Raw genomic sequence first — 18,220 nt, forward strand, 5'->3', positions numbered from 1 at the left:
GAACTCCCCCCACTCCCCGCCCCGCGGAGAGAGAACCAATCAGAAAGAGGCTCCTCCTCCCCCGCGGGCACCTCCCACCAATGCCGGGGGGTACACCCCCGCGCGCCCCGCCCAGCCCCCGGTGCTGCCCTTGCCCGGGCAGGGCAGGTAACGGTGTGGGCGCGCTCGCCCTCCCCGCAGGGATCTCGCCGGCCCCGCCCTTGCCCGGCCGCTGGAGCCCAGAGATCCTCGATCCTGCCCAGGCCGCGGCTGCGGCTGCCGCTTTCCCCGCTGTGGATTCACCCTGCAGAGAGGCTGAGCGCTTCTCCCAGGGACACACGCACGGACACACGGGTGGCCACCGGCTTTCGTTGTCAGCACCCACACACCCGACTCACCTCACACACCAGTACCGTGCCCTCCTCCTCTGGGGTGGCAGAGGCAGGAAGTCACTGGTGTCATAGAAGTGTCACAGAATCAACCAGCCTGGAAAAGACCTTGAAACTCATCCAGTCCAACCGCTCCTCCAGCACTGCCAAGGCCACCACTGACCCATGGCACTGAGGCCTCATCTCCACAGTGTGTGAACACTTGCAGGGACGGTGACTACAGCCCTGCCCTGGGCAGCCTGTTCCAATGCCTGGCAAGGCACTGTGTGAGTGCACACATTCAGGGTTCACAATCACACGCACACTTGGGGCTCCACTGAGCACCAGCACAGCCCCTCAGTTTCCCTGGCATCCCCGCCTGCATCCCAGCCCTCCCACCCGCCAGGGATCCTGGGCTCACCACCTGATCCAGCTTGAATTTCCGTGGTGAATGCACAACCTCCCCCACACCCAGTCGTGGTGGGGATACTCTGGTCCCCAACCAGACACACGGGCTATGACACGCGATCCAGCTCCAGCTGCACAGAGCATTTGCATCACGCTGGTCCCCTCCAGATGCGAGTTTTGGTGATACCATTCCCACCCCATGCCCGGAAGTAAAAGACCCACTTCTCGATGCAGAATGTGACACCAAATCCCCTGAGGCACACACAAGTCTCCCCAGTAGGTGGCACCTGGTCCTTGCAGCACCCACTCAAACTCAGATCTGGGAGTGAGATGATGCAGAGAAATGATTACAAAAACGTTTAATATGAAAATATAAAAAGCCAGGACAGACTGTGGTGACCGGCACAGGGCTCAGCCTGGCTTATAACCAAACGGCCCCTTTTAAAACACCTTTCTGTTTCATCCCGCTTTGTTCTTCCTGGTTCCCCTTCCTGTCTGCATGGGTCCATTTCTTCACCCCTCCCAGCCCGTGTCCAAGTGTTGAGTCAGACTTTCCCTGAAGATGCATGAACCTGAATCATAGAATCATGGAACAGTTTGGGTTGGGAGGGACCTTAAAGCTCATCCAGTTCCAATGCCCTGCCATGGGCAGTGACACCTTCCACTGGAGCAGGTTGCTCAAGAGTCTCTTCTGTTATTTTCTATGGCTCCTTTGAGAGGTGCTCCTTCACCTGCCAGCAGCTGCATGGAGCTTTTGGAGAGGTAGGGCCCTGACTCAGAGGAGCAGACAGATCCAAGGTATTGGCACTGGATTTGGAACCAAGGTCTCTTGTTCCAGCAGTTTCTCACCAGGGCTGTCATGACACTGTTCACTGCTGGCAATAGAATCAGCCAAGTAATGCAGGCCTGGGACCAGGAGACTCAGAGGGATTATTGCATTTTCCATTGTAACGTTGGGATTCCGCACTTTAACTGCCCTTCCATAGTTCCCATAAGCTGAGCAATGGGAGCAAAAGCAATTCTGCTTTTCCGGACCTAGCTGGAATTCTCCAGATCTGCAATAAGATATGGGTCTTTCAAACGGAGGGTCTGGTAGAGCTGTTCCTGGGCCTCCAGACCCTTCTTCTCAATTAGATCCAGCCAAATTAGGTTCCTTGTTACACTCTTATTTTGACTTCGCAGCTCCTCTTCTTCATCACTATTGATGACATTTGCATTCCTCAAGTGCAGCAGAATGGTGAGCTGCCTCATCCTGGAGCAAAGTTTGGCCTTGTGCTTCTTCAAGAATGCTTCACCTAGCAGAGACAGAGCATCCATTACTGTGCTGCAGCAGCCGAGTGCTGTGCTGCTGCATGTGGCATCCAAAGGCAGCAGACACCACAGCTGTGCACTCTGTCCCACAGCCGTGTGGCTCCAGCCTCCACCAACAAGGATAAGCACCAGCTGCAACAGCAGTGGGAGCACTGGAAGCAGGGCAAGGAAGGAGGAACCAGTGGTGGGAGCACTAGAAGCAAAGCAAGGAGGGAGGACCAGTCTGCAGGGTCACCTGCACCATGCCACTTTACCTGTCAGCATGGCACAGAGTGTGCTGCCAACAATGTGGGAACAACAGTTTGAGGTTGCAGCTTTGAAGGCTTTTTGTCTAGAAACTATCATAAGGATGGGAAGAAAGGCTGATAATCTGCTTTAAACCAGAGACTGGTGAGCTCCAAAGAAATAGATTTAGATTCTAAAAAGGTAGCTCTGGAATGCTGTACTGACCTGACATGTTCATAAAGGCAGAGGCAGGAGGATTAATATCACCTGAAAGTGAAAAGAGAGAGATCACTGAAAATGCCATCACTGAAATGATGGTGCCCAGTCCTTCACAACATCTTCCTCAGGTGCCCATTCCTCCACAAAGCTCTTGGCCATTTCTCCTATTGTTCCAGCCTGTCTGTGCAGTACTCAGCTGTAGGTGTTACTCTTGGGGGTGCCGGATCAGACCAGCAGAGGGCGGGGGGTCTCAAGGCACGACAAGCACACTTCTCCACAGGGGACTCAGGGGTGGGTATTGCTGCGTGATGTTAATGGTGGGTGCGGCGGCTGCAGAACTGATCCAGCCATGCAGAAGTGCATGGAGAAGGCAGGCTCTGGTCCATCTGGCCTTGACTTAACCCAGTGTGCTCTGGGCATTGTGTCACACACTGGTGTCATACCCAGACAATCTGGAAGAGAAATGCTGGCTGAACATGCAGCTTTTAAAGATAGAATCACAGAATAGTTTGGGTTGGAAGGGACCTTTGAAGCTCATCCAGTCCAGCCCCCCTACAAGGAGCAGGGACATCTTCAACTAGATCAAGTTCCCAGAACCACATCCAGCCTGGCCTTAAATGTCTCCAGGGATGGGGCATCCACCACTTCTCTGGGCAACCTGTGCCAGTGTCTCACCACCCTCACAGTAACAAACGTCTTCTTCTTGTTCATCCTCAGTCTCCCTTCTTTCAGTTTAAAAATGCCACCCTTCATGCTATCACAACAGATCCTGCTAAAATGTCTCTCCCCATCTTTCTTATATGCTCCTTTTAAGTATTGAAAGGCCACAATATGGTCTCCCGAGAGTCTTCTCTCCAGGCTGGACAACCCCAACTGCTTTCACCTTTCTTCATAGGAGAGGTGCTCCAGCCCTTTGATGATCTGTGTGTCCATCCCCTGGACCCATGGCTTCGCTGTATTGAGGACTCCAGAGCTGGGCATAGACTCCAGGTGAGGTCTCCCCAGAGCAGCGCAGAGGGGCAGAATCACCTCCCTTGACCTGCTGCTCACACTCCTCTCGCTGCAGCCCAGGATACAATTGGCCTCTGGGCTGCAAGCGCACAGTGCTGGCTCTTGTCTAACCCTTCATTCCCCAGTGCCTCCAAGTCTTTCTCCTCAGGCCTACTCTCAATCCCTCCTGTATTGATACCAGGGGTTGCCCCAATCCAGGGGCCAGGACCCTACACTTGGCCTTGTTGAACCTCATGAGGTTCAAGATGCTGATTTTCACTGATGTTAACCTCCTCTGTATTGTACCGTGGTTGCACTAGGAGATCCCCAGGTGTTCCTTATGTTCATGGACTTAAAAAAATAAGTCAGCCTTCTACGTAAACAGTAGCCAAGAGAAGAGAGGCTGATAGCACTGTCATGCTCTTCTAAGCCCCAGGCATATAAAATTTCACATAAATGTGAAGCTCTAGTCTGATGTATATTGGGGTGTCCTTTCAGGTCCTTATATCCTCAGTGGCCTGGTTTTGCACACATAGACAGCGTTTGCTATTCCTGCAGGATGTGTGGATGACTGTGACCACAAAATATGTAAGGTCTCTTAGGTGATGCACCTCTGCTTTTGCTAAGATAAATGAGCTCCTAGATGGACCTGCTGTTCCTACCTGGTCTCAACGATGCCCTTCAGACCTCAGTATTATCACGTGTGTTTGTCATAAGGAGCCCAATTTCCTCTTCCATGTTGTTGATGTAGATCTCAACAAAGAGCTGCTGTTCCTTAGGACTCTTGTAACAAAATGGCAAGTGTGCCTGTAAAGACAATTAGCTAGTTCAATCTCATTGTGAGGAGCTGCAGTGAATTCACATCCTGTGTTTCCTGGCTATACCAGCAAGAGAAAAGGGAAGATGCATATGTCAGTGCTCTGCTATGCTGTCAAAAGCATTAATTTTGGTGGGAAAAGACCTCTGAAGCATCTTGTCTGACCTACCTCCCAAAGATGGACTGATGTCCAGTCTAGATGTGCTGAGAAATGGCTTTGTCTAGCTGAGCACTGAAAACCCCAGGATGCAAGAATGTAGCCACCTTCTAACCTGCTCTGATGGCTGCATCTCCACTGGGTAATACATTTTTCCCAATATTCAGCCTGAACTTCCTAGGTTGCAAGTTATGGCTTCTATTGCTTTTACCTGACACTGCCAAGAGCTTGGCTCTGTCATCTTTAAAACTGCTCTCTGGGGCTTTGGGGTGTGCTCTGCAGTCGTTCTGGGGATGTATATCATGAAGTAACTTCGCCACTTGGAAGCAGTACAGCTCCAAGCAAGACAGGTTCTGGCAGCAGAGTATGGCTGAAGACAGAGCCTTCTAGCATCTTCTAATTCACTGGGGGGGGAGGGGGGGAAGGGGGAGAGAACAATTCCACTTACTTCAGGTGTTATCACCACCAAATCTGTACTGGTAACCCGGTAAATGCAGCCAAAGAACAGAGGGCTGAATGGAGGAGGCTTGAGAATAAGCCTTGAATTCCAGTTCTTTTCTTGGTTTTCTATGGCCTGTAAACATCAAGCATGGCTTTTGAGAGAGAAAATTAAAACACCAGAAAAGCTGTGACCTGGAGCTGGTCCTGGGGAATGCAAGAAGATATTGACCAAGTCAGAACAGACCAGCTAGTGTGTCGCGGGCAGTGCTGTGCTTCAGGAGCTAGGCAGCTCCCACTCCACACAGGCAGGAAGCTCCTGTGTGCAGGCAGGAACATGGGCAGGGTGATGCAGTGTCTCTCTAACAGAGGGTAGGCGCTTGCAGGCAGCAGAAGAGCTGGTGAGCAGCCACCTAGGGCTGTGCCTGGCAGTGGCTCCAAGTCCTACATCTGCTCCGTGCTGCAGAGCATCCTGTGCCATGGCTTTGCTTGTGCTAGGACATGCTGCCCCAGCCAAAAACATGGACAGTGATTCCTGGAGGTGTTTGTGAAAGAGAGTGGGGTAGGCAGGAGCAAGAGTGCTGTCCTGCAGTGGGAGATGGGGGCACAGAGCTGTGTGTGAATCAGAGGCAGCAAACCTGGGAGGCATCTCTGCTTATCAAATCCAGCTCCGGCTACTGCAGCCATACAGATGTCATCCTTTTGTAACCCAGTCAAGCTCCTTCTGTCTTACCTGCTTCACAGATTTGTCATCTGGGATCAGGTAGAGGTGAAAAGTTGTGTTTGCAGCCCTGAGCTGCTGATAGATCAGCACCAAAGAATGCATAGGAAATGAATTTAAGGTCGAATGTAACTTCCTCCAAAGCACCCCAAGCAGTGAGAAGCTGGGATTCCTCAGGACAGCAGAGAATGTAACCACCCTGGTTGGTCTCTTCAGGATCATATTCTTAGATTTAAAATGGGCAATGGAACATTGGCTGGTGTCTACGCCTTCTGTGAGAGACAGCAAAAGCAACAAGGTTCTGTTTAGTTGTTCTGGCACCCTCTTAGGCTGTCAGGCTTGAGCAACAGAAAGGGAACATGCCCCCACACATGACAACATGCTCTTCTTTTAGTCCCAGGTGTGCTTTGGGCTTTTGGGCTTTGTCAGGGAGCTGCAGGCCCAGAAACCTGCAAATCTGAACTCTAAGGACAGCTCTTTGCTCTGCATGGCTGTGTCAGCGAGGAGTGCCTAGAGCCACTGTCTGGCTGACACGACTGTGCCTGCAGGCGCTGGCTGGGAGATGGAGGCAGACAAGAAGCTCTTTTTGCAGCTTGCTCTTTTTCAGAAGAGGACATAGATTTGCCACAGGAGTCTCATCCAGCACACCCAGTGCCTGTGTTAGGGCCACAGCATGGGGACTGGGACTCCTCTGCACACTCAGGTGCTGATGATCCTTCTCCACTCATTAGCTGTGCCTTGGTAAGATCACTGCAGGGCAGAGGACCCAGATCCAAGCCTTGTAACTCCTCATGTTGCCTATGGGAAAATGGACAATTCCATTCCACTTTGTCTTCTGCCTGGGCCAGGTGTGACCTACTGCATCCTACCCTGGAGTGGTCCAGCCTGGGGGTGGGTGCAGTTGGCTGGCTCCTGCCCAGGTGGAGCAGAGCAGGGGCAACCATTGCCATCACAGCTGCCATAATGCAAAGAGCTGAGGAACTCCCTGGGGGAGCCTGGGGTAGTGCCTGGGGGGTTCATCAGTGGGAGGAAAGGGTGGGTGAGGAGGCACTGGTGGTGAGGGGCCAGAGCTGGTGAAGGACCACTGGGGAAAGGCTTGGTAGAAGATGAGAGGAGGAAGGATTCCAAAGCAAAGCAGAGGAATACAAAGGAGTACAGGGAATCTCAGAGGGAAGAGAGAATTTAGTGCTTTCTGAGGAGATGTCCGGGGGGCACCGGCAGGGGAGTGGTACCTGTGAGGCAGATGAAGTGGGGCAGATGCACCTCCAGCACTACCATGGGCTGCACCTTGATGTTGAAGAGGGGTCCAGCAGGAGCCCACATTTCCTCATCGGCCTTGCTGAGGTGTCTGCTCCAGGTGGCATATCTTTAGGTGATGGTCACTGCTGAATTCACCTTAAAGCCAAGGCCTGTCATGGAGCACTGGAAGATGCCTGCACCAGGGAGGTGAGCTCTGCAGGTGGAAGGGATGACAGGATCATGCCACCAGCACTTACTGATATGTGATGCAGTGCTTCAAAGCCTCTCGGATTATCTCTGGCACCACTTGTGGAAGACCCTGCAACACAAGTGTGGCCAGTTTGGATCTGAACGGGGTGTTGTGCTAGGATTGACAGTGAGGGGTGGTGCAGCTTGGAATGGGAGCTCAGTGCCTGTGCCTGGTGCCTGGAAAGGTATTGCTCTCATCAGTGACAAGTCCAGAAAAATCAGTAACTGGCAACTCCTCTGCCCTGGGAACCAAAAGAAGCACTGGCTATTTCTGAGCCGCGTGACCCCCTTAATGCATGCAGATCCCTGCAGCAGTGCCCAAGAGAGATCACAGCCCCACCTGGGTAGATGCCACTGGGCTGAGGAAGGCATTGGCTAGTCCATGCATCCCCCATGCAGTAGTAGGACACACAGCTCCCAGAGCTCCAAGTGATGTGTTTCACCCACTGAGTTTTAGGAAGCATTTTGCAAATGGAACTTCAGGATAGGAAAGCTGCTGTTTCCTAAGAGAAAATGTATGCTGCTGACTTCCTTGTGAGTGAACCTGGGCTATTCAATCTCTGCCATCAGGTATCAGCAGAAGAGACTGTGGCCACAGGCGGCTGGAATGTTTAGCAGTGAGAATAAATACAGGATGCAAGGAAGTGGGGTTTGTCTTCCTGCAAACTTGGAAACTGGGGCAGTGCATGGTGGGACAGTGTGTGGTGGGTTAGCACAGCAAAAGGGGCTGGACTCTCCTGGAGGATGAGGAATTGCTGTGAGTAATGGGTTGTGAAGGTGCACCCAGTGACAGGCAGCCTGGCTTCTTCTGTGCCACTTCCCGCTGGTGTGACCTGCAAAGCCCTTACCTCTCTGATGCAGCTGCAGCAATTTCCCTGCAGTAGTGGGTCTGGGTTCGGCTTCAGCTTGTCATCGCTCTCCTGCAGAGGGAAACACAGAGAAAAGCACTTGCATGCTGTGTTTGTCTCCTCCAGCCATGCTTGCTGCTGAAGGAGAGGTCTGAGAATATGAGCAATATTCCTAGTGCCAGCTAGTGCTAGCCCTGCTCCCACCTCCTGCAGGGAGGAAACAGGCTGATAGCTGAGCTGTGCCAGCCTGGCCTGTGAGCTCCATCTCCTGGGCCCGAGGGCAGCACCCACCAGCTCCTGACACCCAGCGCGGTAGTGATGGGCAGCCCCGGAGCCCCCAGCCACAGAGCCTTCCTCCCCATCCCTGCATGCTCCTCACCCAGCCTTGGGCATCGCATCTTGCAGGACCTCACCTCTGAGCTCCCCAAGGCTTCACCTGCCAGAAGTTTGTAACGGCTTGCCTCGCGTGTCCTTAGGACTGGAAGAACAGGAAGATGCTGTCAGTTTTGCCTCATGTTTGGGAGAAGAAGGCATCTTCAACCAGCCTTCACCCCGCCTTCCCAAAACCATCAGCCACACTGGTCCCCTCATGTACCATCACATGCTTCCACATCTACTGCATCTTTCACGTCCTCCTCCACAAACCATGACAGGGACATGCTCAGCACAAGGCAGTCAGCTGAGGTGTTATGCTCACCACTGTGCAGCTCCACAAGCCCCACTTCACCAAGCTGAGGTGAGGACCTGGGCATAACCTTACCTAAAAATTCAGGATCCAAATCTTCCCCGTAACTTCACACTACAACGGCAACAGAAAGCAGAGAAGAGCCCAGGACCAACATCATGTCCAGAGGAGTTTCCTATCCTCTGCCCGTCCTCCCTCTCTTCATGTCTTTACTGTGAAACCTCTTCCTGCTCGTTTGTGCACTGTCCCAAGGCAGGCAGGCACTGTGCGGCCAAGAACGTGCTCCCAGACTCCTTATCACCCCCCGTTGCCACACAGAGAGCAAACTTCTTGCTCAGCTTCCAGTAGCAAAGTCCTTCTCTCTCCTGCCCTCCTCCTCCATAGGGGCATTCCTGAGCCTTTGCCTCCTCTCACCTCCCTGTGCATGTGTGTGATGGCAGCTCCCTGGTGCACAGCCTTGCCCCTTCCTTCCTGCCTGCAGTCCTAATGAGGTCCCTCCCTTGGAGACACCTCAGTCTGCACCTGCTTGCCCCTCCACTGCCTCCAGAGAGATCATCTACATCCCCAGGCCACCCTGCACTTACACCTTAGGTTACAGTACAGAAGGCAGTTGGGTTTGATTTCGCAGTGTCAGGTTGTCCTCCATCTGTTTGTAATTATAGAACAGCTTCTAACATTCTGGGGACATGATGGAGTGCTATGCGTTCATCTTGACTGTAAGCTCCTACAGAGTCCTCCAGAGACATTGGCACTGAAAGTGTTTTGCCCCACAAAGTCTTACTGAAGACACTAAACTCGTTGAACTCACCAGAACTGTGGATTAAGGGTCCATCACCCTCCTTGGGGTCTCTTTCAGCCATCACAAAAATCCAAGGCTCCTTGCTTCCTCACAAGATCTTGGCTTCCTTGCTTCCCTACAAAACTGGAACTGTGGGTGACATCAGCGCTGACCAAAGCAGCATCATGCCTCAGCTGAGCTCTCCTCCACCTGCACCTCGCTGCCTCCCTGCCTGAGCTGGCTTTCCTCCCTGGGCTGCTCCATTCACAGGACCTCTCCCTTATTACCTTCCCTTTCCCCTTCGCCCCCATCAGCTCCTCTTCTGGGATTTCCTTTTGTGGGGAAGGCAGGGGTAGAACATTTCCCCAAGGGAATGGTGCAGCAGAGGCCTTGATCCAACCTGGAAAGCAGGTCTGAGGATGCCAGAGGGTCCCCACTGAGTTAGCAGGTCACCCCAACACCTGCCCTTCATCCCAGCCCTCCCTTTTCTGCCAGCCCTGAGTGTGCCCAGGCTGGGCAGGACATGGCTCTGGCTGCCCCAGGCTGCAGGAGTCCAGTCCATCCTGTCCCTGAGGCAGTGGGGGTTGTGTGAGGGAGTAATGGTGCAGGGCTGCACCTCTGCGGACCCACCAGGATCAGAAGCATACTGGGCAGCCCAGGGGCCAGGCAGGAGGGGCTGTAAATGCCAGTGACATCCAGAGTTCCCTCTGCCCTCGCAAAGGGGAAACAAGAACATTTCAGTGGCAAATGCTGCAGTCCTGTCAGTGCCAAATGTGGGAGTGGTGGAGTCAGTGCCTAGAGCCTAAGATTGTACCACAAGAGAGCAGTAACAAGAGTATGCACTGCCCAGTAGCTCTGTGGAATCCCAGCCTGGTTTGGGTTGGAAGGGACCTTAAAGCTCCTCCAGTTCCAACCCCTGCCATGGGCAGGGACCCCCTCCACTGGAGCAGCTTGCTTCAAGCCCCTGTGTCCAACCTGGCCTTGAACACTGCCAGGGATGGGGCAGCCACAGCTTCTCTGGGCACCCTCACAGGCAAGAGCTTCTGCCTAAGAGCTCATCTCAGTCTCCCCTGTTCTGGCAGGTTCAAGCCATTCCCCTTGGCCTGTCCCTGTAGGCCCATGTCCCAAGCCCCTCTCCAGGTTTCCTGTAGCTCCTTTAGGCACTGGAGCTGCTCCAAGGTCTCCCCTTCAGGAGCCTTCTCTTCTGCAGGCTGAAACAGCCCAGCTCCCTCAGCCTGGCTCCACCATGTGCAGGATTGCTCTTTCTCTGCTGCTTGTGCACGTGCCCAGTGCTCCACAGTCCCTCTTGCAAGGCCATGGAGGCACACGGAGCACCTGTGTCCACAGGCTCCATCCATGGATAGTGCTTCTTACCCTCAGTGAACATCACAGCTGAATAGCCCAGTTAGGCCTCTTGCTTATTTGGAGCAGTGAGCAAGTAACTAAAGCTGTGTACCAGAGGGCAGTGACCCACCTGGACAACCTCGAGGAGTCATATCATCAGGGTGTCAGCAGTGACACAAGACAATCTGTAGCCAGGTGAGACAAAACCTTTCTCTGTACCCAGAGTGGTCTCAAAGTCCTGGAGACAAAAAAAGGCATACAGGGATCATGAAACGGTTTGTGTTGGAAGGGACTTTAAAGCTCATCCAGTCCCAACCCCCTTCCACGGACAGGGACACCTTCCACTAGAGCAGGTTGTTCCAAGCCCTGTCCAGCCTGGCCTTGAACACTAAAAACCTGAAAGATCTGGAATGCTGACACTCGTCCAAACAGGGTATGACAGGGAAAGAAAACAGTTCACCGGGGAGAACAGTGACGTGCCAGTCAGTCAGGAGAAGGAGATCGCTGGGTCCGAGGGAGACCAGAGAAACGGAAATTCAGGACGAAAACGTGGAACACGGGGCGAGGGATGGGACTGGGCGGGTTACACCGGAGCAGCCCCGGCTGCGGAGCACCGCGCTGCTCGGTGAAAGCATCGAGTGCGCTGACAGCCGGGCCAGCAGGAACCCCCAGCCCCGGGACCGGAGCCGGTGCCTTGTCCCGGGCCGAGGCTCCTCCCCGGCCCGCCCCGGCCCGCCCCTGGGGCGGCAGCGCTCCCGTCCGCCGCACCGGCCCCAGCCTCGCCGCTGCTGCTCGGGTAAGCGCCGGGGGCGGTGAGCTCCGTCCCGGCGGTGGTGGAATGCGTGATGGGGAAAATCCTGGTGCGGGGCCGCTGCCGCATCCGCACCTCCGGTCCGGTGGGGGGTGGGGAGCTGGGCGGTGAGAGCTGGGATACCGGAGGGTGGCGGGGTTCTGAACAGGACCCGGAGGCTTCTCTGCGGGGCCGAGGCTGGAGCATGGGCAGCCGGCGGCTTCGCGGCCGTGCGGCTGAGCCGGTGATGTTCGCACTTCTTGAGATGCGGCAACGGCTTAAGAAATCAGCGCAGAAAAGAACGGTCTGTGAAGGGTGTTGGGTAAAAGCCGCGGATCACCCGAGCCCCTGGTTTGGGGTCTTCTCCCCTCCCCAGCGTGTTCTCCAAGCTTGCTTGTCGCTGATTTGGGGGCTGTGATTCCATCTGAGCAAAAAGAGCCTGGGTGTCACAGCAGCGCTGGGGCACTGGCAGGATGCTACTTGCAGGTGCCTTGCTTGAGTAGTGGGGAAGCAGCCTTAGCAGAAGTGTGGGTGATGGCATGGTCTCCTTTGAGAGGGAACATCCAGTGCTATGGGTGGAAGCTGAAATTTGGTGGTGTGCTTTAGCTGTTAGTCTTGGAAAACACTGCCACGATAAAGTCCTCTTGCACTGCTTGCAGCTTCTGTAGGAGCACGGGTTTTTCTTGTGCAATCCTGAATGGGCGGCGATCGCAGGGAGAGGATTTGGCAGCCTGGAACAGATGGAGAATTAAAACTCCTCTGTGTTGTGAAGTGTTTTGATTTTTTCATTAGGCAGTCTGCACCTGGGGAGCATGTTCAGCCTTTGCACTTTCTGCTGGCATTGCTTTGAGATCTGAACGAAATCCAATGTTTAATTACTTCCAATCCAGCTTGCAGAGGACATGTTTGGAGGGGTGGCAATGACAGCGCTGCTGAATGAGCCTTTAACCTGGAGCCTATAAACTGCTGAAGCAGCTGCCAGTAAAACAATTGTGGTTAATTGTAGTCTGTCACTGTGCTCCCGCTGCTCTGCTCTGGAAGCTGGCAGGGCACGGTAAACGGCAGCTTCAGAACTCCCTGTGCTGCTGCTGACACAAACTCTCGGTAACAAGGAGACAAGGTGAAGTGTTGCCAGGACGTGGGCATCCGTGGGGCTGTGATGCAGTCCCGGCACTTTGAAGCATGAGTTTTGCTTCTGTTTCTTGGGGCCATCCCAAAGCAAATTACCTGGGAAAGCCAAACCCATCTTTGCTCCAGGGTGGTGCAAAGCAACTCCCAGTGCCCACCAGGATGCAACTGGAGAGGTGAAGATTCTGTGGGAAGGGCTGTGCTGAGGAGGCAGCAGGGGCTGGGGGCCCTGGGGCGGCACAATGGTGGAGGGGCATGAGGGGAAGGAGGAGACAGGTGGGGCTCTGCTGGTTCTGGGGATCAGCAACTGAGGGACCCCTGGAGCACAGTCAGGACTGGTATGGAAATGGCACAAGAGTGGGAGCAGGAGAGCTGAGTAGAGGGAAGGGGGAACTGGCTGGAGAGCTGTGCAAGGAAAAGAAAGGGGGCGTAGAGCTGCCGAGGTCAAGGGGAGGTTGGGGTGCCAAGGAGAGGAGAGAAGGGAGAAGGGCGTTCCAGGGCACCAGCCCCGTTGATTTTGGCTCATGGTGCTGCGCAGGCAGGGTATGGGCAGCAGTGCACAGCATGTCCCTGCGAGCAGCATGGCTGTGTCCTGGGTGCAAAATCCTCTAGGTGGAGGGACCAGAGGCAGTCACACTAATGAGGGTGTTTCCCCATGTCTGGGCAGGTGCCAGGCTGGGGTGTTGTGGGAGCCTTGTGTTCATCGTTCGTAGTGCAATTTCTGAAAAGAATTGACAGCTTCAGGATGTAGACAGTCTGTTTTCACATCCAAATGACTTTGCAATACAAATTCTTCCTGCCCTGAACCCATCGTCCCCCATCACGCTCTTGTGTGACTTGATTGTCTTCCCACCGGCTTTTTCCAGCTTTTCTTGTGGCAGGCAAAGCCTATGCACCTCCTTGGGGTAAGAGCCTGGCTGCTGCGCGCTGCCTGGACAGCACAGGGCGCACAGCATGCTCCGTGGGGCGCTATTCTCCTGCCGTGCCTGGCTTGTGCTGAGTCCCACATCCAGAGAAACCTGCTTTCCTTGGCACCAGAGCCCAGCCCGTCCCGGGGATGAGGCGGTTTGACTCTGCTGAGCCGGTCCTTGCTCCTGGTGCTGAACTGCGGAGTTTCTTTTCGTGGTTGTGGGTTGTGGCAGCTTGGCCATGCCCCTAGTGTCAGAGCTCGAGGAGGACAGACCGCTGCATGGGCAGAGGGAGCCTGTGGGCAGCTCGGGGGGTCAGCAGGATTTTGTGCTGGCAGCGACCGTGGTTGTCGATGGAGTTGCTCTCTGCAGGACTCTGGAGGCAGGACAGAGAGCTATGGAGCAGCCATTAAGTGTGCCCACAGGTAGGCATGCTGGCCAGTGGGGCTGCACCCTTGGGACACTTAGATACTTTTCTTAGTGTCCTCTGCCCACAGAGCAGCAGAAACTGGTGAGAATTGCTGAGGAGGTGGAAGTAAGAAGCGTCACCGATGGCTGGAGGTGCCCCACTGAGCAGAGATGGAGGAGAAGTGAGGCATGAAGCTGTGCACAGGGGGACCAAAGGTGAAAACAGGAGCTGACTTTGAGGATGTGATGAAGGAGGATGGTCTGAGTGTACTTGTCAGGCATGGGGGTAATGGAGGCCTGGGAGGGTGGTGGTGATCCACCGCAGGGCTCTGGCAGTCACAGTGCAAGTCCAACCAGAGCAAATCCACAGAACAGGAAGAGAAACGGGCAGCCCTTGTCTTAGGAGGGCACCAGGAATATGAGCCTGGTGTGTGGTGGGTCTGGGTGGGTCCGAACCTGTCTGGAATGGAGCTACACAGAGTGATGGTGGGGCTGGGAGATGAGATGTACTGCTCGGTGCCACCGCATGGGGTGAGGAGCTGGGTGGGAAATGGGGGCCCTGGGTTGCTGTGAGGTTCAGGACCCGATGGGCAACGGCGGTGCCCTGTCCCCGAGGCACAGTGCTTGCAGGACGGATTGTGCTGTGTGCTGGGCTCTGCTTGCTGTGCGCAGGGTGTGTCTGAAGCGGGGCTGCTAATGGGGCTGCTCCCCGCTCCCTGCTGGGCCTCGCGTTAAAGGCAATATTTGCACGTATGAGAAGCGGCAGGGAGGCAGCGCTGCGGTAGAGGGAATGGTCTGGAGTCAGGGGTAGTTATTTGACACAGCGGGGACCAGAGCCAGGGGCAGATGCTCTGAGCCTCCAGCTGTGCACTCCTCCTGTGCTCTGCTTTGGGGCTGCAGCCCACAGAGCTGGGTATCACTGGCTGGCACAATCTTCACTCTGCAGACTGTTTGCACACAAGCAAGTTTTCCAGGAGATGGGGAGCTGCCTTGTGTCCTCTGGCGCACATGGCATTGTGTGCTGGTCGAGGGGGAACCCAGGGTCACAGGGCCGTGTGTGTCCTGTGTTCAGGCTTGTAGATAGGCTAGAATCGTAGCATCCCAGCCTGGTTGGTAGGAAGGGACCTTAAAGCTCATCCATTTCCAATCCCCTGCCACAGGAAGGGACACCTTCCACTAGAGCAGCTTGCTCCAAGCCCTGTCCAACCTGGATAGTTTTGCTTTCTTGTCTTTGAAGATCAATGCTGTCCAGAATAGAGTTCAGGTGGAGAACAAGCCATGTGTGACAACTGGAGAGAATCTCTCACCTGAGCAGCAAGTGTGGTAGAAAAAGATATTTGTGGTAGAAAAAGACATTATTGATGGATATCAGAGGCCTTCCTAAGACACCATGTGTCCATTGGGATGCTACCCCTGAGTACAGACACCTGCATTGACTTCCTTCTCCCAGCCCCAGAGCCTTCTCTCAGACCTGGGTAGACTGTGGCAGCTGGTAAGATTCACGTGTGCAGAGCACAAGGGTGTTGGTGAGACCCATTTTAGGTGTCCTTACACTGAGCAGGAAAGAAATGACTCATGTTGTGATACGGACTCTTCAGAGACATCCACGAAGGATGTCCTGAAAGTGCTGAGTTCTGCAAATGGTGGTAACATCACTGTGAGCTCAAAAATTATCTACAGTAACAGATAATGCTTCTGAAAGTCAAAGTTCTGGAGCAGAAGCAGGCAAATTTGCAGGCAACAGAACTAAGATACAGTAAAGAGATAATTTCATTGTATGCAGGGGCAGTTATAAACCAGCAGCTCCTTTTGAGTATGGAGCTGTGGGACATTGCCTGATGTGACCTCCACTACAAGTCACTGAAAACTAGAAAAACAAAGCTGCCGCAGGGAAGGAAGGTGGAGATATCACAGGCACAGCGGGAGCCCTGGTCCTGCAGGAGCAGCAGGACATCACTGGCCAGAAATGGCCCCAGGAGCCTGGCCAGGGCCAGTGCTCAGCACTGCAAAGGGAGGTGAAACCCCACTTTTGTCCAACAGAAACAACAGGGAACTTGTGCTGGGCAAGAGGGAAAGGGACAGGAAGAGCCCTCCCTGCTTCTTCCTCTATTGGCACCCGGGGTTGACCTGACCAGGACCAGGCAAGGGGCATCTCGGGTCAGGATGATGCCTGGGAAAAGGGGAGGGTGCAGCCAAGAGCTCAGTGAGGGGATCTGGAGGAACCAGGAGAGGCCACAGCCGGTGTCCGTGTGTGCCAGCACCCCTTCCACAGCACAGGAATCATGGCTGTTCACTCCCCGAGCAGTGCTCTGTGCTCCCCATGGAGTGGTCTCTGGCTGACAACCCCAGCTGGAGCGAGCTGGGGTGGCACACTGGTAGGTACCCATGTCCCCGTGCATGGTTCAGTGCTTGGGTGGGTGTGAGGCTTCCAGGCAGGGAACCAGGAATAGCCACAGCAGCAGAACAGATGCCTATTGTGAGATGGTGTAGCTGGATGGGATGGACCTCGGTGCCCAGGTGATGAAATGACAGTGTTTCAATAGACACAAACTGATACTCAGGGGGAAAATACTTATTCTTTCTGCAATGTACAATGTACTTACAAACACTAGCGCTTGGGAAGGATTTCAGAGTCACAGCAGATGCATATCCCTTACCTGTGGTAAAAACTTGTTGCAGTGTTGCAGCTTTACTGCTGTGCAGTGGAAGTGCTTGGGGTTAGTAGCACTGGATTGGTTTCTACCTTTTTCCTGTTGGACTGTTTTTCATCTTCTGTCTGGGAGCAGGGTGGTTTCTCTGGTTCTGTGCTCTTGGACAGTGCTCTCTGTGGGTGATGCTGGAGTCCTCTTTTGCAGACAGCCTGTTGCAGGGCTGATTCCCCATTCATGAGGGACTGAGTATGTTCCCAAGCACCTCAACAATAACCTCATATTTTTGATACCTGCCTTCTTGTTGCCCTCTTGGAGCAGATGCTGAAGCTGTTCCTGTACAGCTGTGAAGCACAAAGTTCTGTTTTGCTCAGGCAAAACAGAAGGCAGAGTCCCCTTCAAGTTGTATTTATCTCATTAACTGATGGTGCTCTCAGGTAATCACAGACTAATCATGGAATCATAGAATGGTTTGGGTAGGAAGGGACCTTCAAAGGTTACCTAGTCCAACCCCTGAAGGCTAAGAATTAGGACAAAACTGTTCAGTTATACTCCTTTTCTGAAAAAAGCCATATTCACACAACACAACAGGCAATAAAACAGAACATTGAATTAGTTTTGCCCATTCACACCTGTACTTGCACTGATTTGCTCTGGGCTCTCCATGTATTTCCCACAAAGCTTTCCGATCTGGGCAGGAAGTTAAAAATGTTTCCAAAGGATATTTTAGCAGAGGTGAAGAGTGTGTTCAAGGTCTCTCCAGCGAGAAGACGACACAGCAATGCCAGGAGGCAGCACCAAGCACTGCAATTTCTCCCCTTTACTTAAGCACCAACACAAATATCCAGACACATCCCCTTGTTTTCAGCTATATCTTTCTAAAACAGACACACTCTTTCCCACAGACCTTCAAACTCCACTTTGGCCATGCACGGTGTGAGCTCCACCAAGTCCTCGGTGCATTGCAGGAGCACCTTCAAAGCCTGATACATGCTAAGTAATCCAGGCTATAGAAGAAGGGGAGATGGGTGCCCTGTGTGCCAGGCAAAGCAGACACTGAGGAGTGCCAGAACAAAACCAGGACAAAACAGGACAAAGCCCACACAAGCTTGCCTGCAGACTACAGAGAGTGATGAAATGTGTTGGGAGCCACCAAACGAGCTCATTTGCAAAAGGGGGAATGTGAAATAGAGCAGGGAAGGGCCAAGACCCCTTCTTGCAAGAGCAGCATCATCTAAGGAAAGCAGCACACCAATATTTACACAAATGAAAGAAAATGCCATGTAAGAAGGTGCATAAACACAGAGGAAGTTTTGGGAGCACCAGGGAAAAACTGAGCAGTCACATGCAGTAAATGCTGTACCAAAACTGGCAGGAAGAAAGGAAAAAAAGGCTTTGTACCAGAGAAAGAGAGACTCAAGCCATTAATGTGTCAGTGAGACAGGACAATAAATTGGTGTAAAACATAGAATAAAATGGCATGAAAAGGTTGGCAAAACTGGAGGCGGGAGGTGGGTGCCAAAGAGGAGTCAGTGACCGGGATAGGTTTCCAGCTGGTATGA

The 18,220-nt window shown here is 53.6% G+C and overlaps 1 protein-coding gene across 1 annotated transcript; it reads right to left on the reverse strand.

The window, feature by feature from the left end:
- Window positions 1–1,790: 1,790 nt before the first annotated feature.
- LOC101881400 (caspase recruitment domain-containing protein 8-like) lies at window positions 1,791–9,514 on the reverse strand. The gene is given in 10 exon segments (XM_013127393.2): window positions 1,791–2,050; window positions 2,517–2,558; window positions 4,163–4,307; window positions 4,923–5,048; window positions 5,646–5,902; window positions 6,866–7,086; window positions 7,130–7,191; window positions 7,970–8,041; window positions 9,358–9,379; window positions 9,381–9,514. Coding segments are annotated over 10 exon segments (1,341 nt in total).
- Window positions 9,515–18,220: the final 8,706 nt, after the last annotated feature.

The sequence above is a fragment of the Melopsittacus undulatus genome, chromosome 12 (genome assembly GCF_012275295.1).
Source record: "Melopsittacus undulatus isolate bMelUnd1 chromosome 12, bMelUnd1.mat.Z, whole genome shotgun sequence".
Lineage (NCBI taxonomy): Eukaryota > Metazoa > Chordata > Aves > Psittaciformes > Psittaculidae > Melopsittacus > Melopsittacus undulatus.